The sequence below is a fragment of the Erpetoichthys calabaricus genome, chromosome 7 (assembly GCF_900747795.2).
Source record: "Erpetoichthys calabaricus chromosome 7, fErpCal1.3, whole genome shotgun sequence".
NCBI classification, from domain to species: Eukaryota; Metazoa; Chordata; class Cladistia; order Polypteriformes; family Polypteridae; genus Erpetoichthys; species Erpetoichthys calabaricus.
In genome coordinates, this window is record NC_041400.2 from 178,506,939 (window position 1) to 178,533,183 (window position 26,245).

Below are 26,245 nucleotides of genomic sequence, written 5' to 3' on the forward strand. Positions count from 1 at the left end.
AATCATGACCATATCCAAGTTGGGATTCTAATAAAAACAAATCCTTCCTTTTCCTTTGGGTAACGATCTGCTAGCTCTGACCTTTGTTTTGATCATTTTGATCCTCATCTTCAGTTTCAAAAGCTTTTGTTGGTCTCCTAGCATTCGGCCCGTGTCTTAGCTCCTGGTGTTACCTTATAAAACCCATAGCACGATACCTAGAAAGCATTGTTAATGAACAAGAAAGTGTGGCTAATTTATTAATAAATTCAGAAGGCTGAAATTACTAAAGACATGGAAAGTGTGTCATCCCCTTGGGGGAACTTCAACAAGCGTTCATCCAACATCAAGAGTCATGTGGTGTGGCTCTGAGGCTAGGGATCTGCACTGGCAATCGGAAGGTTGCCGGTTCGAATCCCGTAAATGCCAAAAGGGACTCTGCTCTGTTGGGCCCTTAACCTGCAATTGCTGAGCGCTTTGAGTAGTGAGAAAAGCGCTATATAAATGCAAAGAATTATTATCGTGTGGTCTTGCAATGTCTGCTTCCTATTGATACATGCTTACCAATGAACTTTTCTTCTTCTATATTACACTCTCATAGCCAAGATGTGGTAAACGTAACACAGAAAGTAGATATTGTCATGTTTATCACTAATTAGAACTAACTCCAGTTCTTACCATACACACAAGCAGCAGCCATACACACATTGTCACTTTTCTAGCTTATCCTGATCATATTCTCTTCCTTTTAGAGAGGCCATTATTTTTCCTGCTTTATCTATTAAAACATACACTTAATAAAGTGCAGTCATGAATGGCCATGCAAGTCCACCCTACTTTCCCTAGAACATGATTAGTAGCCTTCCTAGTTATAAGTCTCACTAGATGTCTGATGAATATATATCAATTGTCACAGACGGCTGGGGTTCTGACCCGGCCAGGACGCCTAAAGGGACCAGAAGGAGACCTTTATGTCTTCTGGGTCATGAGGGGGCAACCGCCCTGGACTAGGAAAGGACCACGGGAGAGGAGGAGAGATTTTCCAACTTGTTGGGACCCGTGGCCACCGCTAGGGGGCGACTTAAACCTCATAGGACCCAGAGAACTGTCACTTCCGCCACACCAGGCAAGATGGCGGATGAACCTGCCAGGGACGCCCGGAGTGCTTCCGGTGCAAAGGGCAGCACATTCGCCACACCAGGAAGTGCTGCCGGAAGGTCGTCACCAGCCACCTGGAGCACATCTAGGCTGGAATAAAAGGCGCCGCCTTGCTACAGTCTGAGAGCCAGAGTCGGGAGTGGGAGCAGGACGAAGCTCCCAGTAGGAGAAAGGTGGTAAAGGACTAAGAGAAAGGACTGAATTGTGGTGATTAATTGCTGTGTGCATTGTGTGGTGATAGGGACTTAAAACCTATGTTTATTTGTGGATAAATAAACGTGTGTCTTTTGATAAAGATGTGGTTTCCGACTGGTGGTGTCCGGGCAAATATCACACAATGTCAATGTCAATTTATTTATATAGCACATTTAAAACAACATAGGAATGCTGTGGCCAAAATACTTTACAATAATAGAAGAAAAAAAAACATAGAATTAACATAAATAGAAATAAAATAAATGAACATAAATAAAATAAATAGATGTTACGTAATCACTGAGGAAACCATCAGTATTACTGAAGGTCACGGAATGCAAGTGAATAGAAATGAGTCTTTAGTCTTGTTTTGAACAGTTCAGTTGTAGACGACTCTTTTATGTAACGAGGTAAAGAGTTCCACAGGCGAGGAGCAGCAGCTGCAAATGCTCTGTCCCCCTTAGTTTTACAGTTAGTACGAGGGACAACAAGAGACAACTGACAAGAAGATCTAAGCACTCTAGATGGCTGGTGTAAAACACACAATTCAGATAAATAGGCAGGAGCAAGCCCATGTAAAGATTTAAAAACTAGCAGCAAGATTTTAAAATCAATTTTAAAACTGACAGGCAGCCAGAGTAAAGAAGCTAATATTGGAGAAACAGAATCAGACTTTCTTGCCCTAACCAGAAAGCGAGCGGCAGCATTCTGGACCAATTGTAACCTACATATCAGGGATTTGCTGATCCCAGAATACAGTGAGTTTTAGTAATCAAGGCGAGAAAAGATAAAAGCCTGAGTAGCTTTCTCAACATCCCTAGAAGATAAAAAAAGGCTTGATCTTACCTAAAAGACGAAGCTGCAAAAAGCAACTCTTGACTACAGAATTAACTTGTTTCACAAAAGAGAGGTTACTGTCAAAGATAAAACCAAGATTGCGGACTTGAGGCTTGCAAAAGACAGAGAAAGAGCCGAGAAGTCCAAGACCAATTTGGGCTTTAGCTGATGGACTCACTATAAGCACCTCCATTTTATTTTGATTCAGATCAAGAAAATTATTAGCCATCCAGGATCTTAGTTCAGAAAGACAGTTATGCAGTTGATTCATTAAAGAGTTGCAGACGGGAATATAAACCTGTGTATCATCAGCATAGCAGTGAAAAGAAATGTTACATTTCCTAAAAATCGCTCCAATAGGGAGAACGGATATAGAGAATAAAATAGGACCCAAAATGGATCTCTGAGGAACACCACATTTAAGAGGAGCAGTAGACAAAAAAAGAGGAATTTAAAGTCACTGAAAAGTGTCTACCAATTAGATTTGACCTGAACCATTGCCACACAATTAAGATAATTTAAACAATCAAATTGATTAAGAATTTTGTTTTTCTTTTTTTCAAGCTGCATCTTTGAAAAAGTTTACAAAACTGAGAATTTTGACTGTGCCCTCTCAGGAAACAACAGTCGATAAGGAAGCAGCTCATTCTTTTGGTAAGAAACGTTTACAGAAAACGTCATCACATATATATGTTACAGATAATGGTCAGTTTACCACTTATTTGTTTCTCCTTTAGCTCTAGCTCTAGGATTTCTAAGGAATTTGGAAGAACTGAAGTTTCCTTCATCTCTAGGCATGAAAGCGACGATTTCAACTGCAATTGATCAGTTTCGATACTTGCCTCATCTAAAGGTTTTATCCATGGCGTACTGTTTAGAGGACAGCAGTCTTCTTCACCTTGGTGAGAGTTGGCACTTGTTCATGTTGTCGATAAAAGTTATACACTCATTTTCGGCTCTTCAATGTGAAATTATATGCTGGAATGGTGGTCCTGTGGCTAAAGGATCTGGGCTGGAAACTCAAAGGTTTGCCAGTTCAAATCCCAGCAGTGACAGAAGGAATGCTACTCCATCAGGGCCTTCAGCAAGGCCTGTAACCTGCAATTGCTCCAGGGGTTCAGTACAAATAGCTGACCCTGTGCTCTGCCCCTAAATCTCTGAGTAAGTTGGGGTATACAAAAGAGAGAATTTCCCCTTTGGATTAATACAGTATTCCTTGACAGCGCATCAAGTGAAAGTGGGTTGGCATGGTTTCCAGGAGTGTCCTAAAAATCTAAAAGCAAAGAGGGTCAATCCATAGAAGCTATCAGCCTAACCTGTATGGGACATTTGAGGACATTTATGAACATGGAGAATGTGAAGGACATCTTAGAGTACCATATATACTCACGTTTAAGTTCTCCTGCATGATTTATAATTATTTTATATTAAATATGTTTAGAATGACACATCCTTAATTTGAGTGTCATGTACAGCTAGCCTGCATGATACTTTAATAACCTTTTAAATATTATTTTTATTACCATATATACTTGCGGATAAGTTCGACCCACGGATAAGTCAGGGCTTGATTTTACCGTATAATTTCCGGTATTTTATAATGTTGGGCATATAAATCGAATGCGGAAAAGTCACACTATCGGTCCAAGAGATTATGATACGCTAATGCCCACCTGAGAGAGTAATCACGGAGCACACGGCTTTTATTTCTATGTATTGTGCCTACATGACCACACGGTAATACCCAAACTATTCCGAAGCGAAGTTTCCACTGTTTTGTGTCTTACACCCTCATACACCTTTATCGTAAGAGCATCCTTTATCTATGATGGAGTGTTTGAAACTGGTTTTAAAGTAAAAGTTGTTGAAGTGGTGAAAGAAATTGGTAACTGTGCTGCTGCAACAAAATTCAATGCGTCTGAGAAACTGATGTGAGATTGGAGGAGGTAAGAAGATGTAAAAAAAAAAAAAACTGTCGCATTTTTGGACGGGCGTATAAGTCGGGGTCTGAATTTATGATCGATTTTTCAGATTTCAAGACCTGACTAGTACGCGAGTATATACGGTACTTAAATTATCTTAGAGTGCTTAAAGAGGTTAGTGAGTGCTTATACAGTAAAACCTCTGGTTACAAACGTTTCGGAACACGTACAAATTGGGTTACGATCAAAAAGTTCACCAAAGTTTTGCATCTGTTCACGACCACACACGGGTGACGAACAAAAACACTGGCAGGCAGCCAGTTTCCTTTCCGGTTCGTATGCACCAATGACTTCCACACGTGTTCAGTCTCTCCCTGTACATTGTTCTCGGTCAGACGTGTGTGCATTCGCTGTGAACTCTGTGCTCTATTTCATGTGCTTTGCATTAATTTTGCAATTAACCATGGCTTCTAAGCAAGTGAAGAGTGGTAGTGTTGGTGAGAAGAAAGGTTCGAAGAAAATTGAAATCGAATTAAAGAAAGAAATTATTAACCTCATGCAAGGTTAGTTTTCTTGGTTGTTTATGGTTAGTTTTGGTATAAATTAAGGATTTTTCAAATTTTCATTTTCATTTTCATTTCAGTGTTTACAGCGAGCAGTTCGTAAGGCTATTAGCGTGAACTCCTGCAATGTTAGTTTTCTCTGTTCAAGGTTTTTTCAGTGACATACTGTATATGGTTATACATTTAGTTTACTATTACACTGTTCATTCCATGGTATAATTAACTATTTTTGTGCTTAAAAATCTTAAAAAAATATATTTACATACAGTTTGTACGGTCCAGAACGGAATCGGGTTGCGACCAGAGTTTTGGAACGAGTTACGGTCGTGACCAGAGGTTCCACTGTATAAGCCATTGCAAATACAAGAGAACAAACACAGGAGTTGTTAGACATAATCAGTGATTCTGTTTTAACACGATATATTAAAACTCCAACACCAGGGGAAGCCTATCTAGATTTAGTATTTTGTAATGACCAGGATAGAAGTGGATAACCTTCCGGCAGCAACAGGGACTACTAAGGAGGCACTGAGTGATTTGAAAAATGTAGAGGGAGACGTGCTGTTTAGATTAAATGGGCTGAGATCTAACAAACCAACAGAATCAGATAACCTTTGATCCTCGATTGCTTAAGGAGGTTAGTAAGTGCACATATAAACCCTGGATGATTATTTTTAGGAAGTCACTGCACACTAGGGAAATTCTGAAGGAACTGAAAATTAACAAAAATGATATAAAAAGAGAGATCAGGCAGATCCAAGTAGGCTGGTAAGCATAATGTGCATCACAGGTGTGGAGGAAAATGAATTTGAAACAGGCACCCCCCACACTGGAATGCCCCGATTTAAGCAATAAAACACAGGCAGGAAAAAGCGTCAATCGTTATTCTTTATCTAAATCTCGCAAGATGCAACGAGTGCATATCTTATTAGCAACATGTTACAAAGAAAAAAGTGTCCTCTGCGCTATGTTTATACAATTCATTGATTAGGTCACTACTTAAAAAAAGGAATTCATTAAATAATCAGAAAACTTTTAACATGATTAGTTTCACCCTGTTGCTAACGGAACATGACAACCCTTACTGATACCTTAGATCAGCGTTTCTCAACCTTTAAGTATTTGAGACCCGAGTTTTCATAGCAGTTTTAATCGCGCCCCCCCCTAAGGTTTTTTTGAAAGGAGCCCACTAATAGCAATGTGTTCTTTTTCTAATTAATGATATATCATAGATGCAGATTTTATTATACCTACTTAACTTTTATCGACATTTATCTAACTCTATATTTATTTTTCTAATATCAGAATGTAGTTTAAGGTTAATTTGTTTTGGCTTTAATAGGTGTATTTTTCATATTTTCAATTCGTGTTTTTTTTTCACATCTTCGCGACCCCCCCCGTACACACTCACTGCAATCCCTCTCGGGAATCGAATGTCGGATGTCAGCGCTAGAGGCGAAGCGTTACCTGGTAGGTAACCACCCATACAATCAGATTGTGATTCAGACTACGAACGCCGTGAATGTAATTACCCCGATCTACATGCTGTCAAATGAATGAACCACATGCCGTGGCGCAATGTTAGGGGCTTCGCCTCTAGCGCTGACGTACAAGGTTCGATTCCTGAGAGGGAGTGCAGTGAGTGTGTACGCCTGATGAGCCCAGAATTAGGGCGAAACACGTGTCGCGCACTCTTTGCATTATTTGACAGTAAAACTATTTCAACCATTCTATGATCTGCTTCTCGCAACTGAAAGAGGGCACCGTGGCGGATGTTAGCCGACTTGCTGACCAACCACAAGCGTTACCTGATAGGTAACCACCCATACAATCAGATTGTGATTCATACTATGAATGCCATGAATATATATATATATATATATATATATATATATATATATATATATATATATATATATATGTGTGTGTGTGTAGAAAAATGATTATGCCATAAAATATAACTTTTTCTCTTAGGGGTTATATAAAATATATAAGAAATGCATTTATCATAGTGAATAATAAAAATAACATCATCAGCTTAAAAGCATAAGTTCAGAAGGATATGAGACTCAGACACATGCCAGGTACACATTGGACCAGGGTTCAAGTTCAACTCTTACACTGGTAAATTAAAGGAAGGAATTAAGGAAAAGACTTGAGCAACACATGAAAAGAACAGGAATTTTGGGGGATACTCAGTATGGGTTCAGACAGGGGAGGTTGTGTTTTACTAATATGCTGGACTTCTATGATGAAGTAACAAAAGGATATGAAAGTGGTGCTTATGATATTATTTATCTCGATTTTCAGAAAGCATTTGATAAGATCCCACATGAGAAGCCATTTTCATATTCCTCTCTTAGAGCCATTGGGTTTAGGACCCTGGCAAGGATGCCAGTCTTATTTGCACATCCACCCACTGTCATTATACACTTAAAATGAAATTAAAAGAGCCAGCGTATCAGTTTTAAATTTACGTGTGACTCCCTTCAGAGCCTAGGCCACGCTATCGTTCCATGTGTCTGATTCCTTTCTGAATAGTAATTCTTCAATTTATGTGTTTATTTAATTTAGCAAAAGCCACAAAAGAAGGCCATCTTGAAGCCTTGCAGGAACTGGAATTGCCAGTCAACCATGACATCACTGACTCCGGCTGGAGGAACTTCTTTCTCACCTTGGATCGAATGCCTCACTTGGCCAAGCTGGCCGTCTCCAGGATGTACACCCACAACCTAAAACCCAGTGCATCCACCGTGAGGGCCTTTGTGCAGTGCGTCTCTCGGCTCCCCAGCCTTCTCAATATGGTCATGTTTGGCTGGCTGCTGGATTCCGAGGATCTGAACTTGTTTGATGCTATGAAGAAGGAGCACCCACAGTCCAAATGTCTAACTATTTCATGGAAATGGGTTTTGCCTTTTCAGCCAGTTATAAAGCAGGAAGACTTTTAGTTAGCTGATGTGTTTGGGAACCAAACAGACTGTGCTGTTTTTTTTTTTTGATTTTATTACCAATTATCTATTAATATCCAACAACAAATTTTTAAAAATCCTAAAATTAAGAAAGGATGAATGAAAACCTTAAAACAAACCAGTTAAAAGGCAACAGTCACAATTTTTCTATCTTTTAGTAGCATAAAGTTCTGTTTCATGTGCCCGAGAAGAAGGACAGGCATCTTGGCCAGGATGGAAAATAATTTCTTGCCTGGACGGGAACACAGAATGGAAGAACAAATGAGCATGACGGCTGAACAAGGAAATGGCTTCTTGCTTGGCCGGAGTAACATAAATGATGGACCAGCGGAAGCCAGAGGACGGGAGCAGTTCTATCTCCCATACGACAGGTGGCAGTGGTCCTCCTGTAGCATCCCAGTTTGGATACCTGCAGGGGAACATGGGAATTGGAGTCCAGAAGGGAAACCCTGTTGGGGTCGCTGGGCGCCTTTAGAGCCACGGTGTCCAGCTCTGGGTCTGGTGGCCCGCAGTGGCTGCAGATTTTCATTCTGACCCTTTTCCTAATCGGTGACCAGTTTTCACTGCTAATTAACCCTTCATTTTAGTAGCCCTGTTTTTAAGGATTGAGTCCTCTGAATTGATTTGTTTCTTTATTAAATGACAGCCAAACAGAAATGAGACGACAGATGATCAGCTAAATTGGGGCTTCAAACTCCAACCAATTTCTTAATGAGAAGCTGATTCTTGCTGTTAATTAAAACCCTTTATTTAATTCCATGGCCTGTTGCTGCTCTCATTCTGCCATAGCAGACATTTCCAAAACTGTTGATTTTTCTGTTTTTTCTAAGAACACCATCAAAATGTTTGGGTGACCTCAGAGATCAACCTTACTGAGAGCTTCACCTTTCCTTATTTCCACATATTGTGTGATGGGCACAGATTAGCTGGTCACGTTTTGGCTCATTTTGTGTCTCATTATTGTTTGGTTGCTAATTAAGGAAAAAGAAACAACAAAGGGGTCTGAGTCAAGTTAATTAAAATTAAGGCAGTTAATTAGCAGCAAAAACTGGTCACTAATGAAGAAGATGGTTAGAATGAAAACCTGCAGCCACTGCGGCCCTCCAGGACCGTGTTTTAGAGCAGGGGTTCTCAACGTCGTTCCTGTGGCCCACTGTGGCTGCAGGTTTTTGTTCCAATCAGCTCTGTTTTTAATTGGACTCCTGGGCTAATTAACTGTTATTTACCAGATTCTGTGTTTTGGGAAAAATGTAGAAATTAGAAAACTAAGTTTGGTGATATATGCAGTCCCTACATATTTATATGATATTCTGTATATGCATTTAATTATCGTTTTTATCATGGCTCCGTGATCCGTACTAACCCCTACTTTCTCTGCTGGTCTTTTTACTTTTTTCTATGGTTGTGATCTGCGTCACCACCACCTGATCAAAGCACCGTGTAGTCCTTACACTGATGGATTAAATGACCGTCATCATCAAATTCTTTCACGTGGAGCCTGTAAACCATGAGGCCTGATTGAGATCATTGATGTTAGGTGGAATGTCCAGTAGGGGCTGGGTGGTCTCGTGGCCTTGGAACCCCTGCAGATTTTTGTTTTTTTTCTTCCTCCGGCCCATCTGAAGTTTGTTTTTGTTTTTTTCTGTCCTCCCGGCCCTTACTTTATTCTTTGTTATTTAGTATTGCCTAATCTTATTTTTATTTTCTTATAAACTTTTGTTTTTTCATCTTATAAAGCAATTTCATCTACTTCATTTGTATGAAAATCTGCTGTATAAATAAATATTGTTGTTATACCAATAGTCTACTGAGTTAGGGAAAAAGCCCAAAAACCCAAGAATCGACATTGTGTATTATGTAAATAAACATTTTTGTTAACAAAATGTTAGAAGAGAAACAAACACTAAACTTAAAAGAAATCACATAAGCAAATTAGCAAAGTTAAGGGGAATGACCAGGAGAAGAAACATAAAAGAGTCAGAGAATCGAAACCTAAACTCAGCCCTATCGTTCACCTGACTAGAACCAATACAAAAAAATGATAGTACGGAATGTATCTATATATATAATTCACTAAGGCGACAGAACAAGCAAGACAACCATGGGATACGCATGGCATAGCCACGCCCGCCAACTCACAGAGACCCGCCCACCAATGCTAAGATCATGGGATACGATGACAACTCACAGAGCCACGCCCGCCGACAACACAGAGCCCTGCCCACCAACAATTCACTAAGCAGTCGACCATGGCACATTCCCGGCAACAATTCGAGCGAGAGCGAAAGCATTTGCCAAGAGTGTTTTCATTAGTCAAGAATGAAAGTTGGAGGTTCGAAAAACGGTCACATACTGTTGTAGTTCCGACCATAAACGATGCCGACAGGCGGCCAACCGGGTAACCATAGTCTTTGGGTTCCAGGGGGGAGTATGGTTGCAAAGCTAAAACTTAAAGGAATTGACGGAAGGGCACCACCAGGTGTGGAGCCTTTCGCTTTATTTGACTCAACACAGGAAACCTCACACGGCCCGGAAACAGAGAGGATTGACAGATTGATAGCTCTTTCTCGATTCTGTGGGTGGCGGTGCACGGCCGTTCTTAGTTGGTGGAGCGATTTGTCTGGTTAATTCAGAAAACGAACGAGACTCGCGCCTGCTAAATAGTTACGCGACCCAAGAGTGGTCAGCGTCCAACTTCTTAGAGGGACAAGTGGCTTTCAGCCACGTGAGATTGAGCAATAACAGGTCTGTGATGCCCTTGGATGTCCGGTACTGCACGTGCGCTACACTGAATGGATCAACGTGTGTCTATCTGGCGCCGAGAGACGTGGGTAAGCCGTTGAACCCCATTCGTGATGGGGACCGGGGCTTGCAATTGTTCCCCACGAACGAGGAATTCCCAGTAAGTGCGGGTCATACGCTCCCTCTGATTACGTCCCTGCTCTTTGCATACACCCCACCTCGCTACTACCATGGTCAGGTGACATGATGGATTATATATGGAAAAGCAGACGGAACCGCAAAGAACAATGAAAAGACAACGTGGCTCAGAGGTGCATGTGGACTGTAGCAGAGACAAAAGCGACTCAGGTGAGGAGTTGGGAGCGGGCACACGAGCAGGCAGTGCGTACTGAACGATGATTGTATGTTGGTTCGTAGCGTGCATTGTTGCAATGTTACTTTTCTTAGTGGTTTATTAAATTACAGATTTTTCAAATGTTCATTTTTTTCCCTGTGCTTAAAAATCATTAAAAAAGCAGCCTGATTATGCGGCGTATGCTACGCCGCGGGTTGGCTAGTAAGCTAAATTTCAGAAATGTGAAGAGCCATAAATAACAAATGCAAAAAGTTTGTTTACCTTGAATATCTGCAAACTTGGATAGCGACACGTGACGCGGAACATTGATGGCGTCAACCACAGAACTTCAGGGATCGCATTCTGTAGCGACAGTCACTGCATCATGTATACAGGAACACAAAATGGCGGCAATCCCACAAAAAGCAAAATGGCAACAAAAACAGCACAAAATATTTTTTAATACATGAAAAAGTTTTCTATAATGAAAATAAAGGTACAAAATTGTGATTCAGCACCTCAGAAATCCCATAACAAGAAATAACCGTTAAGAAAAAAGGCTTAAGTGGTGTTCAAAAATTGACCAAACTTGCCTAATCATAACAGTGATGATGGTAGTGTATGCAAAGCATTACCCCTCTGTGCCAACCGACGTAACGTGATCATTTCATCCATCCTTCTGTCCGTTTCCTGAATTCACTCCTTATAGTTTTATCGTTGTGAAAGGAACAGATATGGTAGCTCACAGAGAAACAAGAATGCGCATAGACATAAATATAAAATCCATTTTTTGCAGAATTTTAGAATTGAGCGCATATCTGTCTGCTCATAATGAACATTCCGCTAGAGAACTAGCAAGAGCTTTATGAAAACTAACCGGGACAAAAGACGTCATCGAAAGACAAAAAGAATCGAAAATCAGAAAGTCAGATACGGCCGTAACCAAAGCTACTTCACAAAAACAAAATGTGGCCAGTTGGGACACCTGGAAGGACTGGGAGAGGAGCAGTACCTCCCCTGGGACACGAGAAGGCAGCCACCCTGGTGGGTGTTGGGGCCACGGGAACACAGCTTGGAAGCTCAACCTGGTGGGGACCCGTGGCCACCACCAGGGGGCGCCTGGATGGCTCAGAAGTCATGGTATGCAGCACTTCCGCCACACCAGGAAGTGCTGCAGGAAGGTCATCAGGGAGCACATTATAAAAGGGGCCGCCCCGCTCCATTCGGGGGGCCGGAGTCGGGTGGTAGTGGACAGAGCCTGCGAGAGAGGAGTGGAGGCGGCAGAAGGAAAGAGTCAAAGAAAGGACTGAGTTACTGGAAGTCTTTGAGCCGTGTGAGTTATTGTGGCTGTGTTGTACAGAACGAAAATAAAAGCGTGTGCTTTGGACATCTGGCTGTCTCGGTGTCCGTCTGTCTGGGTCCGGGGCGTCTTTCACAAAAAGTAAAAAATACTAGCAGGAATCAGATTTGATTACAACAAAAGAACGATTGACAACTTGGATAGGAAATGAACTTTTTACACCTGTCACATCGTTGACAAAAAGGACACACCCTTAACAACACGAGAAGCTTCCTAACAACAGGACCACAAATGGAGATGATTATGAAACAATAAAAATGTTGGCCCAAAAGATTTGGTTTGAACAAAAGAACAACTGACAAAATAAAAAAAAAAAAAGAGTTTTGGAATCTGGCAACTCAGATAGGAAAGGAACACCAGGAGCACCACTGGATATGATTGTGAAACAACAAAAAACTCTTAGGAAAAAGATTGGGTTTGAACAGAAGAATGGTTGACAAAAAGGGGTTTCTGCCAACTCAGACAGGAAATACACTTTTTGATGACCTTTTGAGCTTGTCACATTGTTGACCACAGTTACAACCTCTGAGGACGCACCACTAACACAAGAATCTTCTTAATGAGGGGAGCACAAATGGGGATGGCTGTGAAACAGCAAAAATGGCAGCGAAAACGGCTCCGATAAATTTTGAGAATTAAAATTAAGCTGCCAACCCTCAAACTAATAGTAAAAACAAACTGTTGGGTACATTAAAACCCCAAAACAAGTCCAGGAAATCACAAAAAGGGGGTGGATTTTATAATGCATGTCTATGTTATATGCCATTTTATATGAGATTTGGAAAATCAACGTCAATGTTTGTGATGTACCATCTGTTGGAATGACAAATGCAATGCATATATCTCTGGTACATGCCATTTGGTATGAGATTTGGAAAATCAGTGTTAATGTTTGTGATGTTCCATCTGTTGGAATGACAAATGCAATGCATATGTCTCTGCTACATGCTATTTGATAAGAGATTTGGAAAATCAACGTCAATGTTTGTGATGTACCATCTGTTGGAATGACAAATGCAATGTATATGTCTCTGCTACATGCTATTTGATAAGAGATTTGGAAAATCAACGTCAATGTTTGTGATGTTCCATCTGTTGGAATGACAAATGCAATGCATATATCTCTGCTACATGCCATTCGGAATAAAATTTGGAAAATCAATGTGAATGTTTGTGATGTACCATCTGTTGGAATGACAAATGCAATGCATATGTCTCTGCTACATGCTATTTGATAAGAGATTTGGAAAATCAACGTCAATGTTTGTGATGTACCATCTGTTGGAATGACAAATGCAATGCATATGTCTCTGCTACATGCTATTTGATAAGAGATTTGGAAAATCAACGTCAATGTTTGTGATGTACCATCTGTTGGAATGACAAATGCAATGCATATGTCTCTGCTACATGCCATTTGGTATGAGATTTGGAAAAATAGTGTTAATGTTTGTGATGTTCCATCTGTTGGAATGACAAATGCAATGCATATGTCTCTGCTACATGCCATTTGGTATGAGATTTGTAAAAGCAGTGTTAATGTTTGTGATGCACCATCTGTTGGAACGACATGGACACACAGACATTTACTAAGATGGATATATGGGATATATTTAGGATCAAGATGTGGCATACTCTACCCAGGATGGAAACAAGACAGGATTGAAGCGACTTCATGGCATCACAGGGTGCACATAATCACTCAGGTCACAGCAGGTCATTTTAAGAGTCCCCAAGTGAGGACATGTACATTTATTTTTTTTAAAAAAAGCACACGTTCATTAAAAGTGTCCTTTTTAAAAAATACTTTTATTTTCTCATTAAGTTCCCAAAGCCAAACATTGAAGAATGCAAATCATGACAATGTAGTGCAGCATTTTTTTCTGAAACCAACAAAAAAAATAATAATGCTATATATAATTATACGTTACATATAATTACATAAACATATATAATCCCCATATAATTGACTCATTTATTCTGTCCAACCTAGAAAAGCAAAAAGCAAACATTCTTTATACATTTGTAAACACAAGGAAACCATCTGTTGTTTTGTCCTTTCCAAAAATATAAAATGACATTGTGACAAATAATAATGACCAATGATGATAAGCTATTGCTCAGAGAGGTTCCAATTCTACGATTATCTTGTTGCAAAAGGAGTTTTCATACTCTTAAATCAAAAGCATATTCATTCTAGAAAGCATTTCATAAAAAGCTGTCAAGTTCAAAACAGTAACAGTCGATAAAAGGCCATCTGTTCAGAGGTGAAACATTTCAGATTATTCTCATAGACGTGATACTTTACAACCTCGATTAAGATAATACATTGCCGCTGTGTACTCCTTTAAAAAGGGATGCTCTTGGAAGAAGAGAATATCCACAAATCAGTATAGTTCTGCCCTAAACATCCCAAATGTCCATGCAAAACAATCCTCTGGACAAAAAAAGTAAATTACCCATAACCCTGAACACAATTAAATATTATATAGTTTGGTAAAGGCAACCCAGTAAAGTAAAGTGAATAGACTGAGGCAGTGGAACAAAATGCTGCATTCACGTATTTGGCATCTGCAATATAGCTTCATGAAAGCCAGGCAGGCGGACAGGCGGAGGAACAGATGGAGCAGTGGGCCTTTACTCCTGTGTGCGGGGGGGAAAAACTCATAGACACGGAGCGGGTGGGTTTTCTACATGTGGATCTCAAAGTAGAGCATTTCCGAAAATGGTTAGTGGCAACATTTGGTTTGATGTGCTTAAGTGGGCAAGAGTCCATGATTAGGATAATGAAGTTTAAACCCGAAGAATCCAACTGCTCTCTCCCTGATGTCCCCATTCCAGTAGCAAGAGAAGTGGGAGTAGGGGTGTAGGAACTAGAACACCTAGAAAAAGAAAACACACAATTGGAAACATTAACACATTGTTTTCCAGCAGACAGTTACAGTTTTCCGGTAGGTCAGTAGAGTTTAGCTGCAGACCCCCCCCCCCCCCCACCCCCCCCCCCCCACCCCCACCCCCGTGGTTACTCCAGCTTTAGGATGCTGTGATATCTTTAAGGGGCCTGTGGCTGAAGGTTCTTGGTACACAGGGTGATGTGTACATGTGAAGGCGATTATTGATGCTGAATATACATACATACATACATACATACATACATACATACATACATACATACATACATACATACATACATAAAATAAAATAAAATAAAATAAAATACAGCTGTATCTCATTAAAAAGTTTAAGTTTGCATATTAACAAGTATACGATGTCAAAAAAAAAGTTTTCCATTTCTGAATTTGTTACTATAACATAACAATAGTTACACTGCATGTGTGTTTAACCACAAAATATCGAAAAATAACAAAGGGTCTGCAGCTGGGGGTCTGCAGTCAGACCCTTCTACAACAAAGGCAGCTGGGGGTCTGCAGTCAGACCCTTCTACAACAAAGGGGTCTGCAGCTGGGGGTCTGCAGTCAGACCCTTCTACACCAAAGGGGTCTGCAGTTGGGGGTCTGCAGTCAGACCCTTCTACACCAAAGGGGTCTGCAGCTGGGGGTCTGCAGTCGGACCCTTCTACAACAAAGGGGTCAGTAGCTGGGGGTCTGCAGTCAGACCCTTCTACAACAAAGGCAGCTGGGGGTCTGCAGTCAGACCCTTCTACAACAAAGGGGTCTGCAGCTGGGGGTCTGCAGTCGGACCCTTCTACAACAAAGGGGTCTGCAGCTGGGGGTCTGCAGTCGGACCCTTCTACAACAAAGGGGTCGGTAGCTGGGGGTCTGCAGTCAGACCCTTCTACACCAAAGGGGTCTGCAGCTGGGGGTCTGCAGTCGGACCCTTCTACAACAAAGGGGTCGGTAGCTGGGGGTCTGCAGTCAGACCCTTCTACACCAAAGGGGTCTGCAGCTGGGGGTCTGCAGTCAGACCCTTCTACACCAAAGGGGTCTGCAGCTGGGGGTCTGCAGTCGGACCCTTCTACAACAAAGGGGTCAGTAGCTGGGGGTCTGCAGTCAGACCCTTCTACAACAAAGGGGTCGGCAGCTGGGGGTCTGCAGTCAGACCCTTCTACAACAAAGGGGTCAGTAGCTGGGGGTCTGCAGTCAGACCCTTCTACAACAAAGGCAGCTGGGGGTCTGCAGTCAGACCCTTCTACACCAAAGGGGTCTGCAGCTGGGGGTCTGCAGTCGGACCCTTCTACAACAAAGGGGTCGGTAGCTGGGGGTCTGCAGTCGGACCCTTCTACACCAAAGGGGTCTGCAGCTGGGGGTCTGCAGTCGGACCCTTCTACACCAAAGGGGTCTGCAGCTGGGGGTCTGCAGTCGGACCCTTCTACACCAAAGGGGTCTGCAGCTGGGGGTCTGCAGTCGGACCCTTCTACAACAAAGGGGTCGGTAGCTGGGGGTCTGCAGTCGGACCCTTCTACACCAAAGGGGTCTGCAGCTGGGGGTCTGCAGTCGGACCCTTCTACACCAAAGGGGTCTGCAGCTGGGGGTCTGCAGTCGGACCCTTCTACACCAAAGGGGTCTGCAGCTGGGGGTCTGCAGTCAGACCCTTCTACACCAAAGGGGTCTGCAGCTGGGGGTCTGCAGTCGGACCCTTCTACACCAAAGGGGTTGGCAGCTGGGGTTCTGCAGTCGGACCCTTCTACAACAAAGGGGTCGGCAGCTGGGGTTCTGCAGTCGGACCCTTCTACAACAAAGGGGTCGGCAGCTGGGGTTCTGCAGTCAGACCCTTCTACACCAAAGGGGTCTGCAGCTGGGGGTCTGCAGTCAGACCCTTCTACACCAAAGGGGTCTGCAGTCGGACCCTTCTACAACAAAGGGGTCGGTAGCTGGGGGTCTGCAGTCAGACCCTTCTACAACAAAGGGGTCTGCAGCTGGGGGTCTGCAGTCAGACCCTTCTACACCAAAGGGGTCTGCAGCTGGGGGTCTGCAGTCAGACCCTTCTACACCAAAGGGGTCTGCAGCTGGGGGTCTGCAGTCAGATCCTTCCACTGTGGATTGAAATACTGTAGCTTTAGTTTATGTCACTTCTTGTATTCCTTCTTCTTGCATTTCTTGCATTAGTGTTTCTGGCAACGGAAACAGGAATGCGTCTCACAAGTGCGCCAGAGGGTCACCTTCTGGGTTCATCAGACCACCCTGGGAACAAAGAAGGGGCACTGTCGCTGATGGTTATCGTCTCTTTCTATCCCTGCAGCTCCCTTCCAACTGGAGGACTGTTAATTCAAGGTGGCATCTCACTTGGACGTTGGCTCAGCACAGGGTAGAGCTCTACCCCAGGCCTGACCGATTAGCAGAGGCACTGCAGCCTTGTATTTTTTGCGTATTTTTGCACCATTGAGCCCTTTTTCTGTTTCAATTGACACCATTATCAGATGAGATGACCCGGTGGTGAAGATCCCTACCTTCACCACAATGTAGGTGTATATTAGTCCTTATCAGCTTCGTGCAGGACAGTTTATAGTTCCTCCCAGAGGTGTCCTAATGAGTATAATTAACTGTGCCCTGTCCATCCACGGGGTTATAAATAAATCTTTGAGGGTTGGCACGTTCCTACATCCATTCTGGTGCTCATGAAGGAGTGCAGGACAATGTCAGCAGTCACCAGGTGACGCATCTTGGGAGGATTTTAAATAGCGCTGGTGGCGTCTCTCCTCGATGGGCTCTTGGGGAGTTGTATTGGCAACTGCTTATCCACTTTCTCCGCAGGCGCTTGCTTGCTGCTGAGGGTTTTGAGGCAGCGAGATAGGGCAGAACAATAAATCCTTAAAGACTGCATTTGTTTTTAAATTGTTTTTTATTTTGCTGCTTTTGTTGTCCGCTGAGGTGGCGCAGTGGAGGAAGCCCTGTGCAGGTGTCGGGATGTGTACGTGAGCGAGAACTAGCGCCATCTGGCGAACAGGTGAGAGTGTGCACGCGGATAACTCCCAGGGGCATGAGACATGTGACAGAGAAATGGGCGTCCAGGACCCTTGTTAGCTGGTTGCTGGGTGAGCGGTAGGACGTCCAGGGATGCTTGAGAACAGGAGTCTGTTGATAATAGAAATGCGTTGGGAGTGAAAGACCCTGATGGAGCAGCAATTGGATGGGTGCAATTTTCACAGTAATTTTTTTTGTTTTGTTATTTGAGATATTTTTTTGGGGGGGGCATTTTCAGTACATTCTATATGCTTTTTCCTTTGTCTCTTTTGCTATGCACAACTTTTGGGACTGTTTTAGCCATTTATTGCACAATAAATTGCACCTTCGGGAGGCAATGTGAGTGCCCCTTCCCATGGGCTCACCACCTATGGGAGGGGCCAAGGAGGTCGGGTGCAGTGTGAGTTGGGTGGTGGCCGAAGGCGGGGACCTTGGCGGTCCGATCCTCGGCTACAGACACTGGCTCTTGGGACGTGGAATGTCACCTCTCTGAAGGGGAAGGAGCCTGAGCTAGTGCGCGAAGTTGAGAGGTTCCGGCTAGATATAGTTGGGCTCACCTCGACGCACAGCTTGGACTCTGGAACCAATCTCCTTGAGAGGGGCTGGACTCTCTACCACTCTGGAGTTGCCCCCGGTGAGAGGCGCCGAGCGGGTGTGGGTATACTTATTGCCCCCCGACTTGGAGCCTGTACATTGGGGTTTACCCCGGTGGACGAGAGGGTAGCCTCCCTCCGCCTTCGGGTGGGGGGACGGGTCCTAACTGTTATTTGCGCATATGCGCTGAACAGCAGTTCGGAGTACCCACCCTTTTTGGAGTCCCTGGAGGGGGTGCTAGAGGGCATACCATCTGGGGACTCCCTCGTTCTGCTGGGAGACTTCAATGCTCACGTGGACAATGACAGTGAGACCTGGAAGGGCGTGATTGGGAGGAATGGCCCCCCCGATCTGAACCCGAGTGGTGTTTTGTTATTGGACTTCTGTGCTCGTCATGGATTGTCCATAACGAACACCATGTTCAAGCATAGGGGTGTTCATATGTGCACTTGGCACCAGGACACCCTAGGCCTCAGTTCGATGATCGACTTTGTGGTCATGTCGTTGGACCTGTGGCCACATGTCTTGGACACTCGGGTGAAGAGAGGGGCGGAGCTGTCAACTGATCACCACCTGGTGGTGAGTTGGCTTCAATGGTGGGGGAGGATGCCGGTCAGGCCTGGTAGGCCCAAACGTGTTGTGAGGGTCTGCTGGGAACGTCTGGCAGAGCCCCCTGTCAGAAGTAGCTTCAACTCCCACCTCCGGCAGGAAGTGGCGGACATGGAGTCCGAATGGGCCATGTTCCGTGCCTCTATTGTTGAGGCGGCTGACCGGAGCTGTGGCCGTAAGGTGGTCGGTGCCTGTCGTGGCGGCAATCCTCGAACCCGTTGGTGGACACCAGCGGTGAAGGATGCCGTCAAGCTGAAGAAGGAGTCCTACCGGTCCCTTTTGTCCTGTGGGACTCTGGAGGCAGCTGATAGGTACCGGCAGGCCAAGCAGAATGCGACTTCGGTGGTTGCTGAGGCAAAAATTCGGGCATGGGAGGAGTTTGGGGAGGCCATGGAGAACGACTTTCGGACGGCTTTGAGGAGATTCTGGTCCACCGTCTGGCGTCTCAGGTGGGGGAAGCAGTGCAGTGTCAACACTGTGTATGGTGGGGATGGTGCGCTGCTGACCTCGACTCGGGACGTTGTGGGTCGGTGGAGGGAGTACTTCGAAGACCTCCTCAATCCCACTAACATGCCTTCCAATGAGGAAGCAGAGCCTGGGGACTCGGAGGTCACCGAGGTGGTCAAAAAACTCCTTGGTGGCAGGGCCCCGGGGGTGGATGAGATACGCCCGGAGTTCCTCAAGGCTCTGGATGTTGTAGGGCTGTCTTGGTTGACACGTCTCTGCAACATCGCATGGACATCAGGGACAGTGCCTCTGGATTGGCAGACCGGGGTGGTGGTCCCCCTCTTTAAGAAGGGGGACCGGAGGGTGTGTTCCAACTACAGAGGGATCACACTCCTCAGCCTCCCTGGAAAAGTCTATTCGGGGGTTCTGGAGAGGAGGGTCCGTCGGATATTCGTACCTCGGATTCAGGAGGAGCAGCGTGGTTTTCGTCCTGGTCGCGGAACAGTGGACCAGCTCTACACCCTTAGCAGGGTCCTGGAGGGTGCATGGGAGTTCACCCAACCAGTCTACATGTGTTTTGTGGATTTGGAAAAGGTGTTTGACCGTGTCCCTCGGGGAATCCTGTGGGGGGTGCTTCCGAGAGTATGGGGTACCGGACCCCCTGATAAGAGCTGTTCGGTCCCTGTACGATCGGTGCCAGAGCTTGGTCCGCATTGCCGGCAGTAAGTCGAACCCGTTTCCAGTGAGAGTTGGACTCTGCCAGGGCTGCCCTTTGTCACCGATTCTGTTCATAACTTTTATGGACAGAATTTCTAGGCGCAGTCAGGGTGTTGAGGGGTTCCGGCTTGGTGGACTCAGGATTGGGTCACTGCTTTTTGCAGATGATGTTGTCCTGTTTGCTTCATCAGGCCGTGATCTTCAGCTCTCTCTGGATCAGTTCGCAGCTGAGTGTGAAGCAGCTGGGATGGGAATCAGCACCTCCAAATCCAAGACCGTGGTCCTCAGCCGGAAAAAGGTGGCGTGCCCTCTCAGGGTTGGGAGCAAGATCCTGCCCCAAGTGGAGGAGGTCAAGTATCTCGGGGTCTTGTTCACGTGTGAGGGAAGAATGGAGCGTGAGATCGACAGGCGGATCGGTGCGGCCTCCGCAGTAATGCGGGCTCTGCATCGGTCTGTCGTGGTGAAAAAGGAGCTGAGCCGTAAGGCAAAGCTCTCAATTTACCAGTCGATCTATGTTCCTACCCTCACCTATGGTCATGAGCTATGGGTAGTGACCGAAAGAACGAGATCACGAATACAAGCGGCTGAAATGAGTTTCCTCCGCAGGGTGTCTGGGCTTTCCCTTAAAGATAGGGTGAGAAGCTCAGTCATCCGGGAGGGGCTCAGAGTAGAGCCGCTGCTCCTCCGCATCGAGAGGAGTCAGATAGATAGATAGATAGATAGATAGATAGATAGATAGATAGATAGATAGATAGATAGATAGATAGATAGATAGATAGATAGATAGATAGATAGATAGATAGATAGATAGATAGATAGATAGATAGATACTTTATTAATCCCAAGGGGAAATTCACATTGTCCAGCAGCAGCATACTGATACAAAAAACAATATTAAATTAAAGATTGATAACAATGCAGGAAAAAACAGACAATAACTTTATATAATGTTAACGTTTACCCCTCCGGGTGGAATTGAAGAGTCGCATAGTGTGGGGGAGGAACGATCTTCTCAGTCTGTCAGTGGAGCAGGACATTGACAGCAGTCTGTCGCTGAAGCTGCTCTTCTGTCTGGAGATGACATTGTTTAGTGGATGCAGTGGATTCTCAATAATTGATAGGAGCCTTTTGAGTCGAGGTGACTCGAGATGGCTTGGGCATTTGATCAGGATGCCTCCTGGACGCCTCCCTGGTGAGGTGTTCCGGGCACGTCCAACTGGGAGGAGGCCCCGGGGAAGACCCAGGACACGCTGGAGGGACTATGTCTCCAGGCTGGCCTGGGAACACCTTGGGATTCCCCCGGAAGAGCTAGAAGAAGTGGCCGGGGATAGGGAAGTCTGGGCATCTCTGCACAAGCTGCTGCCCCCGCGACCCAACCTCAGATAAGCGAAAAGGGAATGGATGGATGGATGGAAATTGCACCTTTTGTCAGATTACACTTCTGTGTCTGCATCTCTTACTGTCCCACTGACCTCGGCCCCTCTATCAAGGACTTGGAGTCTGCCAGTTTTATCTGTTATTATATTATCAAATGAGATGACCCGGTCAATACCCCAACATTTATTTTGGATCTCTCATATTGAAGAAAGCAGAATATATTGGCTCTGTGGCTCAAAGGATCTGGGCTGGTAACTCGAAGGTTGCCAGTTCAAATCCCAGCAGTGACAGAAGGAATCCTACTCTTTTGGGCCCTGCAATTGCTCCAGGGGTGCAGTACAAATAGCTGACACTGCACTCTGCCCCAAAAACTCTGAGTAATTTGGGGTATGCAATAAAGAGAATTTCCCCTCGGGGAGTAATACAGTATACCATTTAGTCTTTTCTTTCAGGTACTGCATATACATTACTGGCATTTAAAAGTAGTATCAGACAGAGTCCTTACCTGCAATGTATTTAGCTTTTGCCAGTCTTCTTGGGATCCACTTGCTGTTCTTTTGTCTGATGGGAAACAGCAAATAAAGAGCAGCTTTAGTACAGGAACCTTAAAATTCAATCCTAATGTCCTCTTTTTTCCCATCAACAAGGCTTTCATAGACGACTGAATTCAATTATCTGTCAGATGTTATGCGTCATGAAGAAAACAAACCGAAGAACTGCACAGTCCCAAGAACTGAAAACAAATGAGAAACCGAAAAAGAAGCAAAACCAAAGATGAAGTCGGACTGTTACTTTAAATATTATTACTGTAACTGTTTTGTGTTTAATGTTGGTGGGGATAAGACACTTAATTTGGCAACAGGCCCCATGTACTTTAATTGTTTATCACTGCAACACTTTAGGGCTGTATAAAGTTTGCTCAGCCAGCACCTCAGTGTAGTGGCATTAATGAGACGTACTGTAACTAAGCCATGTTCTTCTGCTCCCTTTAACAGTCTCGATTTTTATAATTGGGTACACTTTTAACCATCTAGTTTTGCTTTATGGGATTAAGCTAAGGATCTGTGCCGGTATCTGGAAGGTTACTGCTAAAAGAGATCCTGCCTTGCTAGGCTCTTGAGCAAGGCCCTTAACCTGGGGTGCTGTACAATGGCTGACCCTGCGCTCTGAACCCAAGGGGTAGGCGAAAATGAACAAATTCCTAACACATACAATTGTATAAGGCGAAATATATATCTATATATACTGTATATACATATATATATATTGTGATGGCCGGACAGCATTTCAGTCCAGCCGGGACGTCCCTCAACTGAAGAAACCAGCCTTTTCAGGACACTACATCCCCCGGAACGCTAGATGGCAGCTCCCCTGGATGGAAATGGTTATTCAGATTCCCGCAGGGCAGTATGGGACATGGAGTCCATCTCTTCACCCCTGTTGGATGCCATGGGTGCCGCCAGGGGGAGCTCACCAAGAACCCGGGGAATATTACCGTGACACTAACCCGGAAGTACTTCAGAGTCACGAGGATGGAAACCCGCAGTACTTCCAGGATACTTGATGAAGGCATTTGACCCGGAGAAGTAATACTTCTGGGTCATGGACTTTAAAAGGATTGTGGGAAACCCATCAGATTGAGCCGGAGTTGGGTGCTAGAGTGACGGAGCTGCTGGGAGTGGAGGATTGTATTATTGATTATTGATTTATAATTATTGTGAATTGTGGAGTGTGTGGTGCTTTGTGCAGTATAACTGAAGAAATTATTAAAGAAATTATTCTTGGTGTTTTAAACGTGTGTCTTGGACATCTGTCTGGTGGGTTTAAAGGGGCAACAGCGCCTGAAGCATCCACAATTTATTTATATATATATATATATATATATATATATATATATATATATATATAAATAAATAACAGCATATTCTTGCTTTTGGTAAATTGATTTGTTTTCTTTAAATTATTCTTGTTATGGTGTAGCCAGATTTTATTTGACTTTACTTTTTTTGGTGTTTTTGTTATTTCTAAGGTGGCACGGTGGCGCAGTGGTAGTGCTGCTGCCTCGCAGTTAGGAGACCTGGGTTCACTTCCCGGGTCCTCCCTACGTGGAGTTTGCATGTTCTCCCCGTGTCTGCGTGGGTTTCCTCCGGGCGCTCCGGTTTCCTCCCACAGTCCAAAGACATGCTGGTTAGGTGGACTGGCGATTCTAAATTGGCCCTAGTGTGTGCTTGGTGTGTGGGTGTGTTTGTGTGTGTCCTGCGGTGGGTTGGCACCCTGCCTGGGATTGGTTCCTGCCTTGTGCCCTGTGTTGGCTGGGATTGGCTCCAGCAGACCCCCGTGACCCTGTGTTTGGATTCAGCGGGTTGGAAAATGGATGGATGTTATTTCTAAAGTATTTTTCATGTTTCTTTATTATTTCTGTTAATAATGTTATGTCTATTTAGTATTTAATATTGATGTATTTAAATGTATATGCTCCTTGTGTTTTGACGGTGAAAACCCCAATAGATGGGATGAAGGATCACTCTCAGTTTTTATATGTGAGGCTGGGGAGTTGGCCCTTCAGAGGTTCATTGATATTTGCAGAGTGCACATTTCTCGGAGTATTTCAGTTTTTTGAATTATTGCTTCATTTTTTTGTGATAACCAATTTCTGGATTATATATTGGATTTAGTTGCTTTGGATTGCCGTTTTAAGCAAATCCTTTTTGCCTTTTTTCTTTTTCTGATTATTTAATACATTCTTCATGTACAAAGGTCATTTGTTTGGGGTTGTTTTATCAAGCCAGTGATTTGGCAGCTCCTCTGCCTTGAAAGGCACTTTGGTATATTTCGAGACATTACAAGCATATTTTGATCTTTAAACGCCAGGGCCCTGTTTTAGGCCTTTGCAGGCCAAAGCCTGCCTGTGGTGGTAAGAGGCTGACTTTGCAGCAAGGCTATACTGGGCAGACTAGTGACGGTCCTGGCCTGCTTTGTGGGAGTTTTTGGAAGCCCCCTTTCACCGTGTTTGTACCACCTCTCCATTACACTTCTTTCTTGGTAATTTCTTGAGATCTGTATTATTTTTTTGTTGCCTTTGATTTTTTTGGTAATTTTTAATTGATGTTAATTTATGTAAACCTTTCTAATGAGAAGTCAAGCAAAATGACCCCTTTATTGGCTAACTAAAAAGAATACAATATGCAAACTTTTGAGGCAACTCAGGCCCCTTCTTCAGATGAGATGTAGTGACTCCATGGTAATGATTACATCTCGCCTGAAGAAGGGGCCTGAGTTCCCTCGAAAGCTTGCATATTGTATTCTTTTTAGTTAGCCAATAAAAGGGGTCATTTTGCTTGACTTCTCACTACATCCATAATGGCTAACACGCTACAACACCCTAGTACTCTAAACCTTTCTAAAAGTTTCTTTTGCAATGTGTTTTCATTTTCTATTTTTAATTATACATTTTCAATTTTTGTAATTTGAATAATTTAGATTTATTGATCCTTTCTGCATTTCCCTTATTTTGTCACTTCTTAGGATTGGAGTTCACATTGTGTCATTAACTCTTGAATCTAAGTCTTGAATCTCTTGAATCTATTATTCTACTAAGTTGAATAATTGAAAAGTGTCATTTCAGTGTGTCTAAGGATTTAGTAGTCCCTCCTAACCCTGGGGCTCCTACCAACTTTACCTTTGTTGCTTTTGGATCCTTTTCAGGTGATTTTGTTGAAAGTGCAGAATTTGATGCAGAACCAGCAGCATCTTTCTTATCTTCAACCTAAAAACAAAGAAAGAATGTCATAGTAATTGTAACATTGCATTTCAGCTGATTATATTTGAAGAAAAACTGGAAAAACTAAGGTGTTGTAAACTTTTTTTATACACACACTCACTCGCTGGCCACTTTATTAGGTACACCTTGCAAGTACTGGGTGGTCCTTTTGCCTTCAGAACTGCTGTAATTCTTCCTGGTATACTATAGATTCAACAAGGTGCTGGAAACATTCCTTAGGGATTCTGGTTCATATTGACATGATAGCCTCACGCAGTTGCTGCAGATTTGTGAGCTGCACATCCATGATGCGAATCTCCTGTTCCACCTCATCCCAAAGGTGCTCTATTGGATTGAGATCTGGTGACTGTGGAGGCCATTTGAGTACAGTGAACTCATTGTCATGTTCAAGTAACCAGTTTGAGATGATTTGAGCTTTGTGACATGGCGAGTTATCCTGCTGGAAGTAGCCATCAGAAGATAAGTTCACTGTGGTCATGAAGGAATGGTTAGTCTACTCAGGTAGACTGTGGCATTTAAATGATGCTCAGTTGGTACTAAGGCGCCCAAAATGTGCCAAGAAAATATCCTCCACACCATAACACCACCACCATCAGCTTGAACCATTGATACAAGACAGGATGGATCCCTGCTTTCATGTTGCTGATGCCAAATGCTGACTCTACTATCTGAATATCACAGCAGAAATCAAGACTCATCAGACCAGGCAATGTTTTTCCAGTCTTCTATTGTCCAATTTT

General features: G+C 43.8%; 2 protein-coding genes across 11 annotated transcripts in view; one reads left to right on the top strand and one right to left on the bottom strand.

The window, feature by feature from the left end:
- LOC114654912 (baculoviral IAP repeat-containing protein 1-like) overlaps window positions 1–26,245 on the top strand; it is an 828,238-nt gene that overhangs the window by 58,472 nt on the left and 743,521 nt on the right. The window contains exons 13-15 of one of the 2 annotated variants that reach the window (XR_007935441.1): window positions 2,734–2,823; window positions 2,907–3,071; window positions 7,229–8,119. Coding sequence is in view for 1 of the 2 variants with exons in the window: in XM_028805760.2 (XP_028661593.2) it covers window positions 2,734–2,823; window positions 2,907–3,071; window positions 7,229–7,602 (629 nt within the window). In the remaining variant the exon portion in view is untranslated. Of the gene's footprint in view, window positions 1–2,733; window positions 2,824–2,906; window positions 3,072–7,228; window positions 9,326–26,245 lie in introns of those variants that run through there. The other variant, XM_028805760.2, reaches the window with a different exon arrangement.
- Window positions 13,850–26,245, bottom strand: part of LOC114654913 (calpastatin-like) — a 202,279-nt gene continuing 189,883 nt past the window's right edge. For all 9 annotated transcript variants that reach the window (XM_051930032.1, XM_051930028.1, XM_051930035.1 and 6 more), the window contains 3 exons: window positions 25,404–25,490; window positions 22,230–22,285; window positions 13,850–14,941 (listed from right to left, as the gene is read on the bottom strand). In XM_051930032.1, coding sequence (XP_051785992.1) covers window positions 22,241–22,285; window positions 25,404–25,490 — 132 coding nt within the window. In that variant the 3' untranslated portion in view covers window positions 13,850–14,941; window positions 22,230–22,240. The remainder of the gene's footprint in view (window positions 14,942–22,229; window positions 22,286–25,403; window positions 25,491–26,245) is intronic.